Below are 23,410 nucleotides of genomic sequence, written 5' to 3'. Positions count from 1 at the left end.
ATAATTCAAGAGGATATTTTGCTCTGTAAATGTAAGGTGGTTCTGTACAGCTCTGTTGATGGTTTCAGTTACCTTCTGCCAGAAATCTTTCAATATAAGACAGTGAAAAAACATATGTTTTAGAGAAGCATTATCCCTATTGCATCTCCAACATCTCCATACCTTAGATAGCCCCTTTTTTAAACAAACGTAATGGGGTCCAGTATATTCTAAATATTATTTTTTTTGTTGCATGAGAGATTGTACTGTTTAATATGTTCCATCCCAATAGGTTGGACCTCGCCAAATAAAGGTAATTAACAGCACCACCCTAAAATTCCAAACTCCTCCTAGCTAAAAATCCAAAGCCCATCATTCACTCAAAGTCAGCCCAGATAAGGAGGTTTTAGGGGACTTCTGAAATAGGCTCCAGCTGGGATTTCAGGGGGTCTCTGGAGGGAAGCTGTTCCATAGCTGATATCTATGATTTGTATTTCAATAGCAGTGATTGGATATGAACAACATTAACACAACTGCACCAAGAAAGTTGCTCAGGGAACTGCACTGTGGTGCCTAAAATAAAGACTGAGCAAGCCAGCTATTTGGAAACCAAAGTTTTATGTACAGTGGTACCTCTGGTTACATACTTAATTCATTCCGGAGGTCCGTTCTTAACCTGAAACTGTTCTTAACCTGAAGCACCACTTTAGCTAATGGGGCCTCCTGCTGCCGCCACGCCGCCGGAGCACGGTTTCTGTTCTCATCCTGAAGCAAAGTTCATAACCCGAGGTACTATTTCTGGGTTAGCGGAGTCTGTAACCTGAAGCGTATGTAACCTCAGGTACTACTGTACTTTTAACTAAATTAGAACTGCCATTATAAGAATATATGTTTTCTTGGACAATTGCATTGTTTTAGATTATACCATGAATGAATATGCTTATGTATGGTGGTACTGATAAAGTGAACAAATGAGATTTCGTAAGTTAAAGGGCTGAACAGGGCTGAATATGAAGGACTTGCAGATGAGGAGTTTGAAGATGTGTCAAGCTGTGTGTGTCAAGTTGTGAGGAAGCTAGTCTGTTTGCATATAGAGGAAGCAGAGTCCATGTATATTGTGGTGTGTGTGTGTGTTTGTGTAATATCTAATTATAGGTAACGGTATAGAAAGGGTATGTTGGAGGGGGAAAATACCCTTGTGTTTTTATGGGTTCCCTATATACAAAAAACCCCTCCAATTCATGAAAAACTTTCAGTCGCGCTTTGTAACAGAATTGCATTCTAACTGGTGTGCGTCTGATCTCTTCTGATTACTGGATACAGTGGTACCTCAGGTTACATATGCTTCAGGTTACATACGCTTCAGGTTACAGACTCCGCTAACCTAGAAATAGTGCTTCAGGTTAAGAACTTTGCTTCAGGATGAGAACAGAAATCGTTCTCCGATGGCGAGGCAGCAGCGGGAGGCCCCATTACCTAAAGTGGTGCTTCAGGTTAAGAACAGTTTCAGGTTAAGAACGGACCGCCGGAACGAATTAAGTACTTAACCCGAGGTACCACTATAATTTGACACTTGCTTCCATGGACCCTTCCATTTTGGCTAGCTAAGTTGGAGAAACTAAAAGACAAAGTGCGAGATTGGTTACATTACGCTCAGATTAAAGAGGCTTTTAAATTGGATAAAAAGTTAGGATTCCAGGTGGAAAAATCAAAACTGGAAACAGAACTGTTAGAACCTAAGACTAAGGTACTTTCAAGAATGTATAACTTGTTGCTGAGGTGGAATACACAGGATGAAACGGTTAAATCAGCTATGATAAAGTGGGCACAGGACATTGGGTATGATATCATGTTTGCTGACTGGGAAAAGTTATGGACCACCGGTACGAAGTTTACGGCATGTAATGCCTTGAAAGAAAACATTATGAAAATGATATATAGGTGGTACATGACCCCAGTCAAGCTAGCAAAAATATATCACCTCTCAGACAACAAGTGTTGGAAATGTAAGGAAACTGAAGGGACGTTCTTTCACCTCTGGTGGACTTGCCCCAGGGTTAAGGCCTTCTGGGAAATGATATATAACGAGCTGAAAAAGGTATTTAAGTATACCTTCCCTAAGAAACCAGAGGCCTTCCTTTTGGGCATTGTTGGCCAGAGGGTGTTAAAGAATGATCGAACATTTTTTATGTATGCGACAACAGCAGCAAGGATACTTGTCGCTAAATACTGGAAAACTCAAGATTTGCCCACGCTGGAAGAATGGCAGATGCAACTGATGGACTACATGGAGCTAGCAGAAATGACTGGCAGAATCCGAGACCTGGGAGAGGAAGCAGTGGAAGAGGACTGGAAGAAATTCAAGGACTACCTACAAAAACACTGTAAATTATATGAGTGTTAAGAAGGATGAGGGATTTGAAAATAACAGGACACCATAAAATTTGGTGAAAAGATTATGAGAATGAGTGAATTTTATGAGAAAAATAAATTTTGAATAAATATTATGGTACGATTAGATATTTAAGACTTAGATAAAAATATTCAAAGTTAGGGACAAAATATTGGAAAAGTGTACAATGAGAATGGAAATAAGGTGATAAATTGCTGGTTAAAGTGTTATAAATTTGGAAAGTAGGAGCGAGAGACGTGAGGAAGTCCAAAAATGAAGAAAAGTTGGTTATTATATGAGGTTAAATTTTATGTTTGTTTTTCTTTTTTGTTTGTTTTTTGCTATGCTGTTTTCTTTTTCTCTATTGTAACATAAAATTCTTAATAATTTTTTTTTTAAAAAAACCATTTTGGTTAGCTAAGAAGGCATGAAAGCCCATCTGCAAGTTGTGCCAAACCGAGTCGTCTGTGTGTAGATATTCCAAGCATCGTTGCAACACTATTTAATATACAGGCAATTCCCGGTTTAGGAGCATCTGAATGGCACACGATCGCACACACATGCACAGCGCTGAACCTGTGGGAAATAGCCCCAAAATATCACGAAAAGGGGCTGGTCTGGGCTTATGTGTGCTCTGTGGACGCTTGTGGAGGTCAGACCCCTGTGCAAAACAAGGATTGCCCTGTATATATGTATACGTATGGTGTTAAACACCTGCTGGGCCAACTCTGAGATTATTTCTTGAAAATTCCACAAACTGCAACTCTGTGAAACTGTCAGGCTTTAAAACAGGCATTGTGACCAAATGCATAAACTCAGGTTTGATCTCAAATGTGTGCTCTGCATTGGTCTCATCATGGGTGCATTTTAGATCTCATACAAACACTCCAGCAATCACCAGGAAGAAGCCTTGGCTCTTCTGAAGCCAGTGGGAGACTTGCCATTCACTTCAGTGGTGCCAGAATCACACCTTAGGGACTTGTTCTTGGGCCATGCAGTAGTAGCAACCATATCCAGGAAAGCCCAAAGTATGAATCCATACACGATCTCATAAGCATGGTTTTTAAAAAATAAAAATAAAATAAATTCACTGTAGCTTCTTTGAACAATTCTGTCCCCTTATTATCTCTTTATCATTCTCCCTGCCCCATCTGCTAATTTAAAATGAGAACTTCTGCACAAGTTGCAGCTAACATGTTTTTCTTAATTTTTTGCTTCTTTTGTGTTGATGATTCATTTGGAATATATTGCTTTCCTATTGGGAACAGTCTTTTAAGGCTCAAGAGTGGAGAGAAGGACAAAATTACTTAAAAGAAAAGAAAGAAAGAAAGAACACAAGCCAGCAACAGTTTCTAAGACACCGAGTTCCAGAAAATGTTCCATATAAGCCAAAAGTGAACAGCTGCCTTTTACTTAAACTTCAGACTTCTCATTCTTTTCTTTGAGACTAATGATGTGAGCAAATATGTCATGTTCCTTAACATTTGATGAGATGGTTTTCAATAACTATGAATCTATAGAGTTCGTGAAGCTGAAGCAAAGAGAGATTGCTCTGTTGTCCGCTTGGAAGTAGGATGAACACTTTTGAGTTGGGTTTGTTTGTTTAGTTTGAGGGCAAAGTCAATACAGGATTGACATGGTAAATCCCAGACTGTTTATGTCAGGCCTCACAATAATTTTAAAAATTAGAGGCTGTGAGCGTGAACTGAACCTAAAATCATACGATAGTTTTTGGAGACTTCGGTAGTAGAATCCTGGACTTTAATAATTCAGACTACAGACCTTCCCACATAAACAGTGACCTGCATGTAGCAAAGCAGTACATCAGAGAACATGTGTAGCATGGCCACTTCCCTAATGCGTCCAGTTTCTTGCACACAAAGGGAAATTTAAGTTGGCGAACATTTAAAAAAAAACACCTCTTTTGCCCAAACCCTTCTCTGCCATGTTGTAGAGATGGCCAAGAGTCAGGCACCCTGAATTGTATTTACTTATTTATCACATTGGTACTTGATACTTAGTTTATTTTATGAGGTATCATAAAAAAGATTAAATTTTGCATATAGATTGGAGCTTGTCAGGCAAAACCTTGACTTGTAATGATTTTGCAGAGATAGAATTGCCTAATGGGGAAGTGGCAAATAGATAAGATCATCTAATCCAGCGTTTCCCAAACTTTGGTCTCCAGCTGTTTTTGGACTTCAACTCCCATCATCCCTAGGCTAGGGATGATGGCAGTTGTAGTCCAAAAACAGCTAGGGACCCTAGCTAGCAGGACCTGGTGGTCAGGGATGATGGGAATTGTAGTCCAAAAACAGATTGAGTTGGGCACAATGTTGATCTAACCCATTACCTTAACGAGCTGCTGTGCTGTTTGAATTACTTGAATATAACTTTTGAATGTATCGTCATTTAAATGCATGTCCAAAGTACTTCTTAAACTAGCAAGGTGTCTTAGGGGAACATTATTGTATTGCTACCATTTAAGGCAACACAAAAGTAGAAATGGTGCTTGTGGAATTGTTACGGTATTATAAAATTCATTCAGCCTAATGTAATTTAGGCACATCTTTTCTTTTTTAAAAAAGGAGGGTTTTAAAAGTCTTAATGAATAGTCAGAATGAAGCTTCCTTTTCTATCTTTTAGGGCTCTTAAAAATAATAATAATACAGGGGGGGAGTTGTGGTAGTGGTTTTAAATCACATCATCATTGCAGACCACATTTTATCATTACGAAAACCGCTGGCATTGTTAACAAAACATAATGGAAAGATTAATGATATTCTTGTAAGGTAGGTCAGGTTTCTGGCCAACCTTAGCATCCCTTGGAGAAAATTACACAGCTTTTCTTCAATTGTTTGTGAAGGCAATAACCCTAGTAAAAGAAAATGACGGTAACATTTGACCTTATTTCAAGAGGAACCATCTAAGTTGAAACCACAACATTCTCTTACCTCTTTCCCCATGAGTTATTTCTTCCCCAATTTAATGACAGTTCTTAAATCATTAGGGCACAGGAATTTGTTGAAATAATATAGTTTTTTAAAAAATTCTTTCTTGCTTGAAGACTGTTGAAAATGCACCAGTGTAAGCGCAGATAATGGCTTATCAAACACCTGCCAAGCTCATATTGGAGGTTTTTCCATGATACAGCATGTTGTGAGTAGTTTGGAGGATATGTAAGACTGTATCAAATTACAATTATCACTTGTTGTTGTTGTTGTTGTTGTATTTATAACGTATAAGAGAAAATAGTATAAAAATAATTAAACTGTAATATAATTACTTCTTGGTGGTAACATGCTCCCTGTGGAACGCCCTCTCATCAGATGTCAGGAGATAAAGAACTACACAACTTTTAGAAGACATCTGAAGGCAGCCCTATATTGGGAAGTTTTTAATGTTTGATGTTCTATTATGTTTTTATATTCTTCTGGAAGCTGCCCAGAGTGACCGGGGAAAGCCAGCCAGATGGGTGAGGTAACAACAACAACAACTTTTATTATTATTATTATTATGAAAACAATCTAGTAAAGAAGAGCACAGCACTATTAAAGGCTAACTTTCAGCTTCTTGTGACTAAACCATGTCAGCACCACATCAAAAATCTGTTTGAATTTGGCAATAATTAAAGGTAAAATTGCTAGGAAAGGAAACACACCTGTGACAGCCCAGTGAAGTGAGTGGGAAATTGTGCAAAAGTACGTATACATTCAGACGGGACGCGGGTGGCGCTGTGGGTTAAACCACAGAGCCTAGGACTTGCCGATCAGAAGGTTGGCAGTTCAAATCCTCGAGACAGGGTGAGCTCCCGTGGCTCGGTCCCTGCTCCTGCCAACCTAGCAGTTTGAAAGCACGTCATAGTGCAAGTAGATGAATAGGTAAAAAGTGTTTCCGTGCGCTGCTCTGGTTCGCCATAAGTGGCTTAGTCATGCTGGCCACATGACCCAGAAGCTGTACGCCAACTCCCTCGGCCAATAAAGCGAGATGAGCGCCGCAACCCCAGAGTCAGCTACGACTGGACCTAATGGTCAGGGGTCCCTTTACCCTTTACTATACATTCAGAAGGATATAAGGTCAATGCAGACTTTGAAGCACCAGTCGTAAAAGAGTCCAAAGGATGAACTGCCAAGTTTTATGAAGCATCTGCAACTAGTAATCCTGCCATTAGGTAGTGTAAATTGTTTCACATAGAAAATGCAAGAGTCTGGAGATGTAGAAGGAAGTTTGGTAGAATGACTAGGAGGAGGGAAAGCTATTGCATCTCTGGCTCTTATCAACTAGAGAGGCACTGATCCAAATTAGGCAGATGGAGTCTACACACTTTGAGGGAAAGAGCAACAACGCAGGAGCCTCAAGACTGGCCTGTGGTTGAAATCCTGAAAACAGTAATATAGATCACCTGTGTGAATGGCTCATCTAGGGAATCCAGTCACCAGCTGTTTAAGATCTCATTCACCCTGCAAATCCTTGCCTTAAGGGATAACAGATCCACCTGTAAGCTGCTGACCACTGTAGGAATGTGAGGCTACAGACAAAAGTATGGTCCCTTTCAAGCCACTGAGGGTTGAAACTTGGAACAGTTACCAGGATCTGCAGCAAATTATAAGGGAAGTATGTTGGCCTTTGGTATCTGCTCTCCTTGGAAGTGACCATAGCCTGGCAGATCCCGGGTCTGCCTTGACAGACAGCCAAAATGGGGCTCCATCTATCTCTCTTTCTCCAGAGTCATACCTGGTTCATTATCAAATGCAAAGGTTTGTAGTAAATTTTCCAGACATGATTGTCAAGAAGCTAGTATCCCTGTGACTAGAAGAAGTGTTGAGTTTGTGGTAAAGACAGCAGCTGAATGTTAGATCTCTCTGGAAACGAGGTAATTCATTTGGAAGGAGGCCTTTAAAGTGAGAGGGAAGTAAATGGAATTTATTTTTAGAAAGCGGTTGTTTACATAATATAGAAAGAAACTTTGAAATTTTCTTTACCCCCTTGAGGTGTCAGGTCAGAAGTACAGGACTGAAACTTTGTGGCTGATCAAATATATAAAGCCTTGGGCTTGATTATTTTTTTCAAAGGTAAATATCCTGTTAACTCACCCCTCCTCAACCCTTCCCCCTCCCCCCCCCAAATCCTCCTACACTGTCCAAACAAGTAGTCTATTAAAAACCACAAGTCTGTGGCATGAGATGATGATCAAAGGGGAGATATTCCATCTCAATGGGTACTGTTTGCCTTGCTCTTTTTGCATGGGAACTGTTTATTAAAGGCGGCCTGGTGCTTGTGTATAGGTTATTGCAGAAGTAAATACAGAAGAAAGGGTAGAACTCTACTGTTGCTATTCCTTTACTCTACTGCACCACATATTATAATTATATTTATTATATTTAATGCTGATTAACAGTAGGGTGAGTAAGGGATGCGGGTGGCACTGTGGGTTAAACTACAGAGCCTAGGACTTGCTGATCAGAAGGTCGGCGGTTCGAATCCCCACGACGGGGTGAGCTCCTGTTGCTTGGTCCCTGCAGTATTAACAGTATTAAATTTTAACAGTATTAAATTCCCCCCATCCCAACAGGAAATTGAGCCAAACCAGTGCCTGAGTTTCTAATCCAAAATAGGGTTGCAGTACGTCCGGGATTTCCCAGATATATCCAGAATACCGCAGTCGGCAGCAGTGTCCGCGCTGAAATCGGTAAAACGTCCAGAAAAATCCGGGCGCAGCTCAAAGATTTCACCCAACTCAGGAAGGATATACTAATATATACGGCTTGCATTTAAATGCAGAGTAGTAGCCTGTGCCCACAAACACTCTCATAACTTAAGTTTAAAAAAATATCCTTCCTGTGGTGACCACTGTGCTCAGTCTAGACTGCTATGTCAACGTGTTGTTGAAGAATAGTAAACAAACGAAAAAAGAAGAAGTTCGGCATGAAGAACCTTTTAGTGAGTTTGGGATAATTAATGGCTCAGTAAATGGCTGCTGATGTGTAATAGTCCTGTTAAGAACCTGAGTAATGCTGACCTTTGAAGACAGGCCAAAAACTGTGGTCCTCAGAACCATAATTAAAATAAGAGGACCCTGTCTGAAATTCAATGGCTTGAAGAAAGTGTTCTGTTTGTTCTCACTGCATTTTCAGGGATATTTATGCCTGGTTGAAAAAATACATAACTGAAGGGCTGGATAGAGAGTGTAGGAAAGTAGGCAATGTTGAGAAAAAAACACGTATATATGAAATATAGCTTTTTATAGCTCTGATGTTTTGCTGTGGCAGTGCTCCATGGTGTGATGTGTGCTCAAGGAAGAGAGGAAAAATTATTTTAATCTGGCTGCCTCAGTAATATAGAAGCAAAACCAGTAGCTACTTCACCAATTACGTAAATTTCTATAATATAATCGGTGCTGAGATAAATGATTAGAATGAATTAAAATCTTCCAGCTTCTTGCCCAAAGAAAGAAGTTTTAGTTTTATAGTAAAAGAAATGTTTAGATTTCATGGGAAATGTCATTTTCAGTTGCAAAAGTGCTTGTTTTGCAAATGCTCTAAATAAGTGTCAGGACGTATCTGTTTAAGAATAGTAGCTCAGAGGCGATATTTATAAAATAGCAAATGGACATTCTTCCTCAAAAAGCTGAAGCTAATTTTTCCGTTCTCAAGAGCCTTGTGGGATAGAAATTCCAGAAATAAATGATTTCTGTGTCAGCAACAGAGTCCATATTGCTTAGGTCACTGCTTTCTTTTTTTCTAGCTCATGTGTTTGATGGCCTTATTTATTCTTGAAGGGGTTTACTGAAGAGTAAAAACAGTGTGTGTATTGTGTGTACACACACAAATACATACGTACATAAACATATGTATGTAGGCAATGCCCAAGAAGCTGTTCTCCCATATTCTCTTTGATTGAGTAGTACAACAGCATTAAAATGCCCAGGCTAGAACTGAAGAGATCTGGTTCACATCCTGAGTCAACCATGGAGCTCAGCAGATGACATTGGGCTAGTCACAGACTCATATTACAGTGGTACCTTGGGTTACATACCCTTCAGGTTACATATGCTTCAGGTTACATACGCTTCAGGTTATAGACTCTGCTAACCCAGAAATAGTACCTCAGGTTAAGAACTTTGCTTCAGGATGAGAACAGAAATCGCGTGGCGGCGGCAATGGGAGGCCCTATTAGCTAAAGTGGTGCTTCAGGTTAAGAACAGTTTCAGCTTAAGAACGGACCCCCGGAACGAGTTAAGTACTTAACCCAAGGTACCACTGTATTAAAATTTTCCAATCAAACCAAATTATATATTCAAAATTATACAAATTATCCAATAAACAACCCCAATATTATGCCTGATTATAAATTATTATTATTTTTTAGCTGACTTCCCATGCTTCGAGATTGGAGGGAATCCTAATAATCTCATAGTTCTACTGCATTTCGAAGTATTACAGTAATTCCCTTAATACATTCTGATGTTAATCCTTCATTATTTTCAACAGCCTCTGCATTCATTCTGCAAATGAGTTTAAGTCCAAATAAAATGTTTCTGTGTGGATTTTATGTATTTACTCTTCTTCTTTATAGTCCAAATCTGTAGACCAGGATTCTCCTGTGTAAATTCACATCCTCTTTTCACAAACTGGTGTTTCTGCCGAATCAGTCCAGGAGACTTCCAGTGCAGGTAGTTGCCATATCGACAAATAGTCCAGATAAAATCAAATCGTGGCGTCTGCCCAGTGTTGTTCCTTAACCAGCTGCTATTCAAACATTAGCCTTTCCCAGGTGGGCGGCGGCGGCGGGGGGGTTACCAAGTAAACTGGAAGTACAACTATCAAAGAGTAAAATGTTAGAGGTTTACCCCCCGCCCCCCATAGCAATATAATTTGATTCAGCTAGCTGGTCAGTCTACTTTCGGTTTCACTCCTGGCTCCTTGCTGAATTAATACTGCATCAGAAACCTCCCAAGCAGATATCCAACGTTCTTTGGCCTCGATGACCCTTGGGGTCCCTTCCAACTCTATGGTTTGCCGTTTAAACATGTCACCTCAACACAATTAGATGGCTTCCCCCAAAGAATCCTGGGAACTGTAGTTTAAGGGTGCTGGAGATTGAAGCTCTTTGAGGGGTAAAATTACAGTTCCTAGGATTATTTTTTGAGGAGGAACCAAGACAAGGTTCCATGAATGGATGGATCTTTCTTAGCAAGAGGACAATTCTCCTGTATTGCAGGTGATGAAGAAAGGTTAGGCCAGGTCGTCATATGGAGTGGAAATCGGGCATGAAAAACACAGCATGCTGCCAGCTGTTTCAGAAAAGAGCTGCATAGTTTTTAGAGTATGTGTGGTCCGGTTTCTCCTCTAGTTTGTATTCTACTGCAAACAAACAGGTGTGGGTCTTGGGGGTGGGGGTTGTGTTTCTGTTTGGGGACCAGCTTGCAGAATGTGTGTATTTACACCTGAATTGGGAAGGAGTCAGTGTACTTAAGAAAGTTTACCGCGAGTCCCTCGGGGACCTGTTTGCTTTTTTGGAAATCAGTTTGGAAACTGTGTATCTGCACCTGACTTGAAAAGGCAGAGCTTTCAGTCATTTTGTAAATACATAGCAGCTGCTCTTGTGGCTAAAGTGGTGGAGTTTCGAACTTAAGGTCTAAATATTCAGAGCTGCTGAAAGGTGGTTCAAAGTGCAGAACGGACTTTGCTGTGTGAAGATTTCTATGAGTCATCTCCATTGGTGATTTAAATGTTAATTTAATCCATCTGGCTTTTAGTGGTAAGCCAGTGAACAGGGAATAACACATTTTGTGCGAGTTAATGTTTGAAAACCGTAAATATTAGTGGGACAGGTTGTGGCATATCCTGTACGTATAGGATTTCCCAATGCCATCATGTAAGTCCACTGAATTTGGGCTTACAGACTCAGACAGCAGATTTATCTTCAGGCCACTGACACATTGCTCCCGATAAGCTGTATGCTTGTGTGAATGGACGTAGAAACGATGACTTTGGGTAAAAAAAAAAAGTTTTTATCAAGTTCTATCTTCCCATGAGGAAAAAATGTTCCCTCCAATTCAGAGACTCCCTTATCGCCCCTTTGTATAAACATTTCGTCATTTTGCAGAGTGGCTCTTAAACTAGGGTCATTGTCTTCATTGTAGGGCTTAGCTTCACATTTCTAAAACAAAACACACACACGCATACGTAACAAAAGTGTGATTGCTCCTTGATCTGACGAGGAGAATTTGCTTGTGTGTGTGAGCGTAACACTTTTTCCATGTGCCATTTCTATGCTTTGTAAAAAAAATAAAAAAAATCATAACCTCCTCAGTTCCAAATATGCTTCCCTCTGCAAACACACATTTCAAACTCCTGAAGAGCAAGCAACAGGCTGGAATATGCAAGTGTTGTTCAGTTCTGCATATGGTTCAGTTCTCAGTGGTTTCCACTGAGTTTTGTATAATGCTGTGTTGGTAGGAGAGAGCAGGAAAGCACAGCTCTGTGGTGCTTAGTTTGGGGGTAAGAGATCCTTTTAACTCTCCCATGCCTGGCATCTGATGACAACAGGTGATTTGCCAGGTGTGTATGGTTTCCCCAAACAGCCTTGTGGGACAACTTCAGAGGGCTGGCAGGCCCAATTAGGCCCATGGCTTGGTGTAGAGGAAGTCGGAGAATGTGGAAACGAATTAAGAAGAGACTGGATACTTCTTTCGTTTGATGGGTGGCATATTAATAATAATAAGATGATTATGATGATGATTGTGCAGGGAACAGTTGAATGCATGTAAAATCAGGATTTAAGGCTGTGTTTAAATTTATAGTGACAGCTGAGAAGTGTTTCTAACATTGCCTCCTGCTAGCGAAGAAGCTGTGAAAGCAAATGGGAAATTTGGACCAGAATAATAGTAAAATTCTCTCTCTGCTCCTCCCTCCTCCCCTCCCCTTTCTTCTTCTTCAGAGATTCAGATCTGTTTTTGCTGGACACCAGAGTAGTATGGGCCTCCGAAGAAGGCTGGCTGGAGTTTGACATCACTGCCACCAGCAACATGTGGGTGATAAACCCTCAGCATAACTTGGGACTCCAGATGAGCGTGGTGACCAGGGACGGTAGGTAACAGGCCAACATACTTTAAACATCTGGCCAATGTCCTAGTCATTAATTGGAAGCTCTGTTTATAGTGTTCAGCTGTGATGTGATGATCTGGCTAATGTAGCCAAGCACACAGCTGTGATGTGATGGCCGGGGTCTGGATCCAACTGCACATATTGGAAAGCTGCTCTCTCTAGGCTGCATGCCCTATGTCTGTGGCTGTGAAATTTTGGGAATGCCTGACTTCTGGATGTGAGGGGTTGGGGGGTGGGGCATGGTGCTTACAGCAAGGTTTTTCTTAAATACAAATAATACCCATAGGTCTCTGTGTGGGGCTGTGGAAGTGTCTTCTGGGAGGGTGATGTGAGCTCCTCAATTTTTGTGTATCTTTCAACCAGACCAAGAGGCCTTCTGTTTACTTGTCTGCTGATGAAATGCCACAGTGCATAACATTTCCTCAGTGTTTCAACCTCTTTTCCTGATGCAGCTACGGAGAGGAACTTGTGCTAAGTTTTGGGGAGTTCTCCTCTCATGCTTCCCTTTTGCAACATGCCACAGATAATTTGGGGCCTTTGGAGCCCCAGAATTTGACATAATATATTTCACTTTCTGGTGGAATTCAATAGAGCATATGAAGCTGCAAGGGTACCAACTTGAATCAAATATTGGAAGTGGGGGGCGGGTAAGCCCTGTGAAGTGTAGGTGGATTGCCATGAGGCAAGACACAGCGATAACAGCAAGAACCTTTATTGAACTACCGTATGTTTCCCTCTATAAGACGCACCAGACCACAAGACGCACCTAGTTTTTGGAGAAGGAAAACAAGAGAAAAAAAATTCTGAATCTCAGAAGCCAGAACAGCAAGAGGGATCGCTGCACAGTGAAAGCAGTAATCCCTCTTGCTGTTCTGGCTTCTGGGATAGCTGCGCAGCCTGCATTCGCTCCATAAGACGCACACACATTTCCCCTTACTTTTTAGGAGGGAAAAAGTGAGTCTTATAGAGCAAAAAATACGGTACATAATTGGGAAACGGGGGCAAAGAAACTGCTTGTATACATTTCTGAAGGCTTGAGCCACTCCCACTCCCACCGTGATTGGCTGTCTAAACTTCCAAGCTGCGAATCAAGACTCAGAGTTCAAGGGCCAATGGCAGAGACCCTAATCCTGAAATGTTCTGTGATTGAACACCATGTATGGAAACAGAACACAGAAACTCAGAATCCTTAGTTCAGACTCAAGCTCAGGCAAACACAGACCACTGAATACATAACACCTTGCCCCACATAATCAATCACAAGACACAGCACACACACCATTTGAATGGCATTGTCCATTAACTGGGGGGGGGGAGGGAGGGCTCAAATGTTTTACTTAAGGGGTGCAAAGGGACCTCAGCCCCTAGGATTTGGCTCCTATGCAAAGCTGCCTTATACTCAGCATCTAGTCTGGCTCACAATTGCTTTCTGAAGCCCGGTATTTGGAGAGTGGAGAAGGATCATCGCTCATCCCCATTGCTAAAGCAATTAGAACAGATGGTTCAAAATAATAAACCCTCCAGAATAAACTCTACGAGATAAGAAGAGCTGTGAGATAAAATAATTTTTGTTGAATTTGATTAATTTGCCATTTTTGCACAGGTCCCAGAGTTGTCATTATTTTTTATATGGAGTACACATAACCCTGACCTGTTCCTTAATATTGTCCACTCATTTCCTCCTAAATTTGCAAATTAGCAGAGTGAAGTACCTCTTACAGCACTTGAGTATACTTGCGGCCTTTGGAGCCTTAAAGAAGCTTGTGAAGTTTTTACTGAAAACGAGAGTATCCTATGATATCAGCTATAGAGGAGGAGGAGAAAGGGGGAAACTAAAGAGGGGGGTCAGAAGAACATTAGTTGTAGGAAAGCAGCTGCGTTGCTCAAAAGAGCTATTCAGAAACACTGTGCTCTTTATATGACACACCACTTTTTTTTTAATTTATAGGTCTCGGTATAAACCCTAGAGAAGCAGGACTAATAGGTCGGGATGGCCCTTATGACAAACAGCCTTTCATGGTGGCTTTTTTCAAAGTGAGTGAGGTTCACGTTCGGACAGCTAGGTCAGCCTCCAGCAGGCGGAGGGAACAGAGTCGAAACCGCTCTACTCAGCCTCAAGATGTTTCCAGGGTATCCAGTATCACAGGTAACCTCTTTTCTTTGCCTCCTGGATTATGTGAAAATGAAAAGGGGAAAAAAATACTATTTTGTAGCTTTCGTTTCCCAAGCACTTTACATTCAGAAGCTGCTTTGAATTCATCTCTCATCGTTCGAGTGTTTCATTTCTTCTTCTTCTTTTTTCTTTCTTTCTCATGGTCACAAAAGTTTAGATGACCCTCCAAGGGAGGATCTGTTCCCTGGGTAGCAGGAACTCATTGTTCTGCAAGTTTGTGTAGAGTGGGACATCACTCAAAATCATGATGGCTCTATCAAGGCAAAGTTGATAGAGGAGCCCTACCATTAGGCAGGGTGAGATAGCTGACCAAACTTACCCTGCAGCCTTGTGATAAAAAACTGAAACGTGTGAAAAACTGAAAAAATGTTTGCTTAATTGCTTTGGTTGTTGTTATTATTTTAGTATCTGCTCTGATATACAAAAAACAAACCAAGCACTGCTGAATATGTCTTTCAGTCAGCTCATTTTCTTTCGTCCTTAAAGTCCAGAACTTACTGTGCTTCTAAACAAACGCCTTAAAAACACACATTTTAATTACCTGCCTAGTAATGATTGTTTAAGGGACGCGGGTGGCGCTGTGGGTTAAACCACAGAGCCTAGGACTTGCCGATCAGAAGGTCGGCGGTTCGCATCCCCGTGACGGGGTGAGCTCCCGTTGCTTGGTCCCTGCTTCTGCCAACCTAGCAGTTCAAAAGCACGTCAAAGTGCAAGTAGATAAATAGGTACCGCTCCGGCGGGAAGGTAAACGGCGTTTCCGTGCGCTGCTCTGGTTCACCAGAAGCGGCTTAGTCATGCTGGCCACATGACCCGGAAGCTGTATGCCGGCTCCCTCGGCCAATAAAGCGAGATGAGCGCAGCAACCCCAGAGTTGGCCATGACTGGACCTAATGGTCAGGGGCCCTTTTACCTTAATGATTGTTTAATGCTATTCCACTTGACAAGTAAGTAATAAGCCAGGTATACAAGTCCAGGCCCAAAGCGGCAAACTAAGCATTTGTCCAGGGTGCAAACCTGCTTCACTTATGCAATTGTCTCGGGAAGAGAGAATGAGCTGCTGTCTGAACTGTTCAGAGGAGATGCCCAGGGACGGCTTAGGAGTGCCTTGGTTTAAATCTATCCCACTGTCAGAGGAGCTTCCTTTAGCTGAGGTCACAGCAGTTGAGCTCCAACTCATTTGTAATGGGGAGGAAATAAAGAAGTGGCAGGCAGTAAAAACATCCTACTCAGTTATTTATTGTGCTATTGTTAACACTACTCAGTGGATCATTGAGAGCGGGCACAGAATTTTAATTTGTCTAAGGCAACAACAACGAAAAAGCCCTGTGCCACTCCTACACACACAACAGTGAATTGTTATGCTTTTAAGACAGCTAAGTTTCCTTTGCTGCAATGTCTTATTTAAGTACTAGCCTTGATTCAGCTGCATATGCTACAGAAACAGCTGTTTGGTATACCTTTGCAACCGGTTATCTGACAACAGGTAGGTAGCCGTGTTGGTCTGCCGTAGTCGAAACAAAATAAAAAAATTCCTTCCAGTAGCACCTTAGAGACCGACTACGTTTGTTATTGGTATGAAGTGGTATGAAGTCAAGTTACAGTTCTGTCATAAAACCCAGGACTGATAAACACGTTGACTGAACATCTTTTACACCAATGCTTTGGGAAAGAAATGGTATCTGAAGAAGTGTGCATGCACACGAAAGCTCATACCAATAACAAACTTAGTTGGTCTCTAAGATGCTACTGGAATGAATTTTTTTATTTTGTTTCGGTTATCTTGACAGCGCAGGTCAGTTTGCTTATTCAGTAACTATAGCAATAGATTTGTGCTCTCAGTATGGATGCGTACTCCTTTCTCAAAGCATTGGTGTAAAAGATGTTCAGTCAACGTGTATATCAGTCCAGGGTTTTATGACAGAACTGTAACTTGACTGACATCTTGTGTTGATGATGTCTGAGGCAGCACAGATTCCTTTTGAGTTAACTGCAAACTGCTGGTGAACTGATAATGCCATGGTAACATCACACATTTCAGGATATTAAGGCCTTGTGCCCATTCCAAAACCTTCAGTGGCCCTCTGTGGTTTTCATCAGAGGAATTTGAAAGTGACGCAAGTTTTTCTCCACCATTGGCCAGAGAACTTGGGAAAAAAGGAACAGCAGGAACAGGCGTCTAAAGTTGCATGCATCTTGCTTCTTTGTGTATACTGTCAAAGTACAGCATATGAGAGTATACTGAAGCAAGGCATTTCATTATCTCTCCTAAGCCGACTCCTTTTATGTTAAGTGGGCTAATCAGTTTACAACAGCTGTATCCCTCAAAACAATTGCCTGCTAAAGCAAACCCTGAGAAAAGGAGAGTCGTAGAGATCTCTTTCAAAACAATGTTGATGTACCCTGGATATTAATTACATTGTGGAATCTAGTGAATGGGCTCATTAGGAGCAGTTCATGTGTTTTGGAAGGATTAGCGCCAATAAATACAGCTTACCTACTTTCAGTGGAGAAAAGCTTTTAAAAATTTTAAGTCCAGCCCATGAAAATGCCAAATTTCACATTAGAACAAGCCTTTCTTATGGTTAAGTTTTGAGGGATGTTCGCTCCAGGGTGCTCCCCACATCTTGGGCTGGGGTGGGGGGAGGACTGGAATCTATTTATATTTGTGTAAACTTGAAATATTTAGTTTTTATGCAAATTTAAACTTTTCCATTAACTGATATTGAAACTAAAGTTAAAAACTAGTTCAGAACCAACCACATAAAAAAATATTAGGTACCAATAAAGTACTCAATCCTGTCTTTTGCACAAATGAATTCCAGTGCTGAGTACAGGGGTCTGCAGTGCTTTGTTAACAGTGCAAAATGTAAAAATGCTGATTTCTAGACTGATAGTTACCAACCCAATTTTTGCTCATTTCCAGCCTTTATTTTTCTTTCTGCTACAAATTGCTGCTTTTTTATATATATAAGTTGTTTTCCTTGTTGATGTTTTAATGTGGACGAGTGTTGGGTGTGGATGGTGGAAGTTGCTATCCAAAACATCTGGAAGGCTCCAGGTTGGCCAAAACTGTAAAATGTGGCCTGAAACTGTACCACACGATTCTCCTGATTGTTTTCCAGCTGCTAGCTTGGACTGGAAGTACAAGAAGCAGGCATTTAACAATGCTTTCTTTCCACTTTTGGTCAAGCACAAGTGGCCTTGATTTGAAAGCCAATGGCTTGTCTAAAAACCTCTAGTGATGGGGAGTACATTCTTATACTAGCTAACCATCTTTTGCCAAGTTGATTAAATTTGTGATTCAAGTAGAGTCAATCTGAAGATCTGAAATTGAAATTCTTAAGATTTATTTATTTATTTTAAAAAAGGAACACTCCCCAAGCTCTTACACTGTTCTCTTTTTAAAACAACTCCCAATCTCTTGTGGTTTCTAGGTTAGGTTTATTTTGAGGCAGAGGGACGCCAAAACACTGTGCCCCAGCTGGATTCTATGATCGCTTGATGTGCTTTTAGCACTGTACTTTTCCCTTTAAGTAAATACTGGATTTTTTTTTTTTAAAAAAAGAAGTTTCCTTCGAGACCCTGAGGAATTGCAAACATCTTCAATAGGAAGATGGTATCTAGAAAGCTGCCCGTGGCCTCCTCTCTGCGGTCTGGTGGCACTGAGTCAGTTAACAAAGGGCCTCTGTATCTGCAGCCTTGCAGATTACAGGTGTCAAGAGGCTGCAAGAAAATTTTGTAAGCATCCGACTAGTAATAATGAGGATGCTGGCACTATCATGACTTAGGTTGTGATAACTGAAGCACTGTACCCTATATGATGTAAACCTCTTTGGCCAGGTTGGTGCTGGCAAAAACCTTGTGCGTGTTCTTTTAATTTCAAATAGCAGTTTGATAAGCGAGAGAGAATTTCCTTTGGATCTGCATTAGGCTTTAAAGCCACAAAATGTCTCTGCCACATTATGGTGATATGGTTTTTAATTTGTTGTTTCAAATATATCCTCCTTCCCCCCTATATACTTCCTCATAGATTACAACAGCAGTGACCTAAAAACAGCTTGCAGAAAGCATGAACTTTATGTTAGCTTCCAAGACTTGGGATGGCAGGTATGTGGTGTTTCTATGTCCATAAACATGCTCTGAAAACAATGCTCGGAACACAAAAGTAGATTCCGCCCCCCCCACCAGACTGAGTTCTGTGTTAGCATAGCTTGGAAGAAAGTTGGGTGAAGGTCTACTTTCATTGAGTTACCTTTTCTTTCAGATGTTTATTTTGTATTCAGCTTTAAGTAGATAATCACATTTTAGTATGTAGAGCACAATTCCATAGGCTCACCATCAGTGTTTTTAAGCTTCACACAACTGTCACTAAAGATGGCTTCCACCATTTTAAATTACCTTTTTTTAAAAAAAATGTTTCTATTTATGTGGCTGATGTTGATGGTTCCTTTAACTTTAGCAGCCAAAATCACTATAGCAGTCATGGATAATGAGATCTCTTTCTTCTATCCTCTTTGCTCTATTGAACCCATGTGTCTTCTGGTGTACATAATTATGGCATAATGTTTAACACCATGTGTGTTGGCTAGTCCAGTCATAAGGCCTTTTTTGAACACAGTTTGTAAGTGCTGCATGGTTCTTGCTAAAAATGCATGTTTTTTTTACATGCTAGTATCAACCAGTGGTTGATTGTCACTGGTTTCACATGTTAAATGATTCCAACTCTTTAAAACACTTGGAAGCTTCAGTAGATTTGCACATACCCTGAAACACCTTTAAAAAGGGGGTCGAAGCATAATGTGTTGCATCTTGAGCTAAACCAAGTGTATAACCCACCACAACCATGGTTTAGTGTGTATTAACTAGCTACTATACCCATAGACTTTTATTATAAAAAATAACGATGTCATGTAAACATTTTAAGAGTATGTTCTGGTTTATGTCTGCTTTTGGCATACACAGCTCTCTACACATGGGAAACGAGCTGGCAGATATGAACATATGTGTAGGAGGGTGTAGAGAGAATTAAACAGGGCATTGAAGCATGCTCCATAGAGATTTATAATACTCTGTACCCACAGCAAATACTTGAATACTGAAGCCAGGACATAAGAAGCTTGTGTATAAGGAAGTGGTAAGACTCTTCTAACAAGTATTCTGTAGTCTGACACTGGGAGGGACCAACCTGTATGCATTTGCAATAGTTATGCTTCATAGATGTAATATTATTCTTATAAAGGACTGGATAATTGCACCCAAGGGCTATCCGGCAAACTACTGCGATGGAGAATGTTCTTTCCCACTCAATGCTCATATGAACGCCACCAACCATGCCATTGTGCAGACTTTGGTAAGTAGAGGCCTTGGCTTAGCTCACAGATGCTGTAAAACAGTTCACCCTGCCTGGTTTCCTCCCCACCCCCCACTAACGTGGTTTGGGGGAGTCAAGAGGCTCCAATTTGTCTCTTTCATATTGGTGGCAAAACGTAAGAATGGGTTGTGGGGGTGAGCAATTCATCCAGCATTTGTAGTTGGGTCTTGGGTAAATGAGGATGGCCAAGGGATTGCACTTGCAGGATGGGAGAGGAAAGTAACTATGGGATTAGAAATTAGCCCCATTACCTTTTCTATCCAACCTTTCCTTTAATAAGCTGAGAGCAGCTGCTTTAGTCTAATACACTTGGCTAACTGAGTTGGAATTTGATCTGGGATTCTCATGCTGGTGAGAGGAAGCAGAGTTTTTTAAGAGACCTTTGACATACAACGTAATTTCACTTTTCAAAATACTGCCTTCATGCAGCTTATGGGCACAGTACACCTTTGATGCTTAAAAATGCCACTTCCAAGTCCCAATAAATATTTATTTACAGGTAGGCGGCAACTAGGATCATGTTGCATGTGGGGGGATTTAATATTTCCTTGCCCTACCACAATGCCAAGAAAAACTGCTTAACCTTCCTTAGGTTGCAGGGAAGTTGCCATTGGCATCAGTGGAAATCTACCATGAGACAAAGGGATAAGGAGGATTACCGTATTTTTCACTCTATAGGATGTACTCGACCATAGGACGCACCTTGTTTTAGGAGGGGGAGAACAAGGGGGGGGGAAATCTCCCCCTCTCTGCTCAGCGCCCCTTCAGCGAAGCGGCAGGAGAAACGGAGCCCCTTCCATTTCTGCTCCTGCTTGGCTGAAGGGGCGCTGCGCAGCTCTCCCTACTCCTGGCTTCGGCAAAAGGAACCTGAAGCCTCTGGAGCGCAGCGGGAACTCGCACTGTGCTCCAAAGGCTTCAGGCGGCTATCCCTGAAGCCTGTACAGTGGAGGGGTCGGTGCACACCAACCCCTCTCGCTCTCCAGGCTTCAGCAAAAGCAACGTGAAGCCAAGGAGCATGGAGGGAGCGCTCCTTCTGTGCTTTGGAGGCTTCGTGTTGCTATCGCTGAAGCCAAGGAGCCTGCATTTGTTCCATAGGACGCACATACATTTCCCCTTAAGTTTTGGAGGGGGAAAAGTGCGTCCTATAGAGCGAAAAATACGGTAATTGAACAATACATTGAGAAGTCTAATCTTTAGGGCACAGAGTTGGCCATGGAGATAAAAAAGAGCTAGACACTGCCCCAAGCTGCTTGGAGTCAGGCTCAGAAATGTGATAGATTAACAAGTTGGGCTGAAGTTACAAACATGTTTGTTAATTTACTTAAAACAGGTTCACCTAATGAATCCAGAGAACGTACCTAAGCCATGTTGTGCCCCTACGAAGCTGAATGCAATATCAGTTCTCTACTTTGATGACAATTCCAACGTCATTTTGAAAAAATACAGGAACATGGTGGTAAGAGCTTGTGGATGTCACTGACAAAAAGTTCTCTTCAGAAATATCTGGTGCGCCATCCTAAATAACTTCCATCCAGTGCCTCAAAGGGAAAAACCTGAAGCTTCTAAGACTGTATTTGTGCCTTAAGGAGGATTTTCTTGGTTGCTGTTTGTTTTTAAGCAGAAGCAGGGGACTCCAATGCTACTTGCCCTTTTAAAGTGTTTGCACAATGGTAGCCTTTGGTTCTTCTAATTTCTAAGTACACCAAAGAGGATTATAAAGTATGGACCATGGCTGAAGCAGCAAAGGTACAGACAAAAACCTGCGCGCTGTTTCAATCTTCAATTCTGTTTTTCTAAGCAGGCACCTGCCAAATCCTGGTGGCGATGCCCACAAGGAAAAAACAGAGGCTGTAGCTAAGAAATGAAATGCACTATTCAAGGCAAAAATCTCCATTCTTAAATGTAGCCAAACCAAGCTCTCCTTGCTTAACTTAAAAGGCCTGCAAACTGTAGGTGAGAATGTTGATCGGCAAGGTAAGTGCCTTGTATGAACTGCTGCACTTAGGTTTCTGCAACACACACTGTGTTAAAGCAAGTTTTGTTCCTTGCCCTTCAACAGAGACATACCTGGCAATGTGCCCCTATAGCTATCACAAAAGGAAGTGTTCTAGAGGTTAAATTGTCCCATCAGGCTAACAGGAAGAAGCTTGTACATTTGTTCTAAAGGCAATTTCTATGCTTACATTCCGCAGCTCTCCCTCTTGCTAGTTTTGATCCCTCCCCTCCTTTTGAAAGCCTGACTAAAGAAGAAAAAGAGGTGTGTGGGAAGGGGGCGGGGGTAGAGGTGGTAGGACAGACCATGCAGGAGAACTGGCAGGTGGCAAGTTACTCAGTCTCACTGACCCAATTAAAAAGCACTCTTCAGATTGTGATCTGGTTGGTCAGGAATAAACTTGCACCTCTCACTTCTGCAAACATGAATTTAAAATGTATATACAATACTTATTTCTAATGTAAGAGAAATGTTTCCCCAAAGCAAGGAAAAGTGCACTTCCCTTTGACTACTTTGCTCTTGTAAATAAATGAAAATGATAATTTATTGCAACTGTCAGATATAGTAATTTTGATGTACTATTAGCAAGACCAAGATATTTTTTTTGTAAAAAAAAAAGATTTATTCAGAAACTGTGTGTGTAAACAATTGTACCACTTGATTTTTACAGGAGTCATGACTTGCAGTTCAGCCTGCTCATGAGATTGTGCTTCATTAGGTTTTTAAAAGTCACCATGTTGAATAAAGGCTCCCTTTAAGGCAGAAACATGTGTGTTGATCTGATACATCTGCCATATCTCAATTAGCCCTTTCCATTCTTCCTATCTGTTATGTACCCCCTGACTCTACACCCCCCACCCCCAAATTTGTGCTGGACACATTTCCTGGCCTTCAATAGGAAGGGCAAAAGTACAGTACAAAAATTAGAAATGTAGATATGGCTAATGAAAGTTGCATTGCTCCATCTGCAACAAACAAATGGCAACAGCATCTTTCTACAGAGAAAACATCTAGCCTATGTACATACCTGAAAACTCCCCCAATAAAATGGCAATAAATGTTTATATATAAACCAGATTTTTTTCCCCCAGCATCTAGTTTGCTGCTGTAGTTTAAGTGTCTATCAGTACCTGCACTAGAAATTCTTTGGCTTTAAGTCTGTCATATTGAATACCAAACTGGAAAGGAGGGGGACTGGCTGGAGAGAAGCTACTCAGAATGAAAGACCACCTGGAAAAACTTATAGGTAGGTTTTGTTCCTTTGTTTATATTACCTGGAAAGAGGCTCTTTAACCATGATTAATAAACTACAGCCCCTGAAGTAACAAAAATAACCTATCTCTAGGTTTTAAAAGAATTAAAAAAAAAGTTGTTTTTTTTTAAAAAGGGATGG

General features: G+C 41.1%; 1 protein-coding gene across 1 annotated transcript in view; it reads left to right on the top strand.

Moving 5' to 3' along the window:
• BMP6 (bone morphogenetic protein 6) overlaps positions 1–23,395 on the top strand; it is a gene marked incomplete at its 5' end in the record, with an annotated part of 91,178 nt that extends 67,783 nt beyond the window's left edge. Inside the window, 5 exons of the mRNA XM_081873082.1 lie at positions 12,314–12,462; positions 14,429–14,626; positions 18,684–18,760; positions 19,893–20,003; positions 21,355–23,395. Coding sequence (XP_081729208.1) covers positions 12,314–12,462; positions 14,429–14,626; positions 18,684–18,760; positions 19,893–20,003; positions 21,355–21,504 — 685 coding nt within the window. The 3' untranslated portion in view covers positions 21,505–23,395. The remainder of the gene's footprint in view (positions 1–12,313; positions 12,463–14,428; positions 14,627–18,683; positions 18,761–19,892; positions 20,004–21,354) is intronic.
• Between the last annotated feature and the right edge of the window lie 15 nt (positions 23,396–23,410).

Source organism: Podarcis erhardii (genome assembly GCF_964252035.2).
Source record: "Podarcis erhardii genome assembly, chromosome: 8".
Taxonomy (NCBI): Eukaryota; Metazoa; Chordata; class Lepidosauria; order Squamata; family Lacertidae; genus Podarcis; species Podarcis erhardii.
The sequence above is the reverse complement of the archived record's forward strand: the minus strand, read 5'-3'. Positions and strand labels throughout refer to the sequence as shown.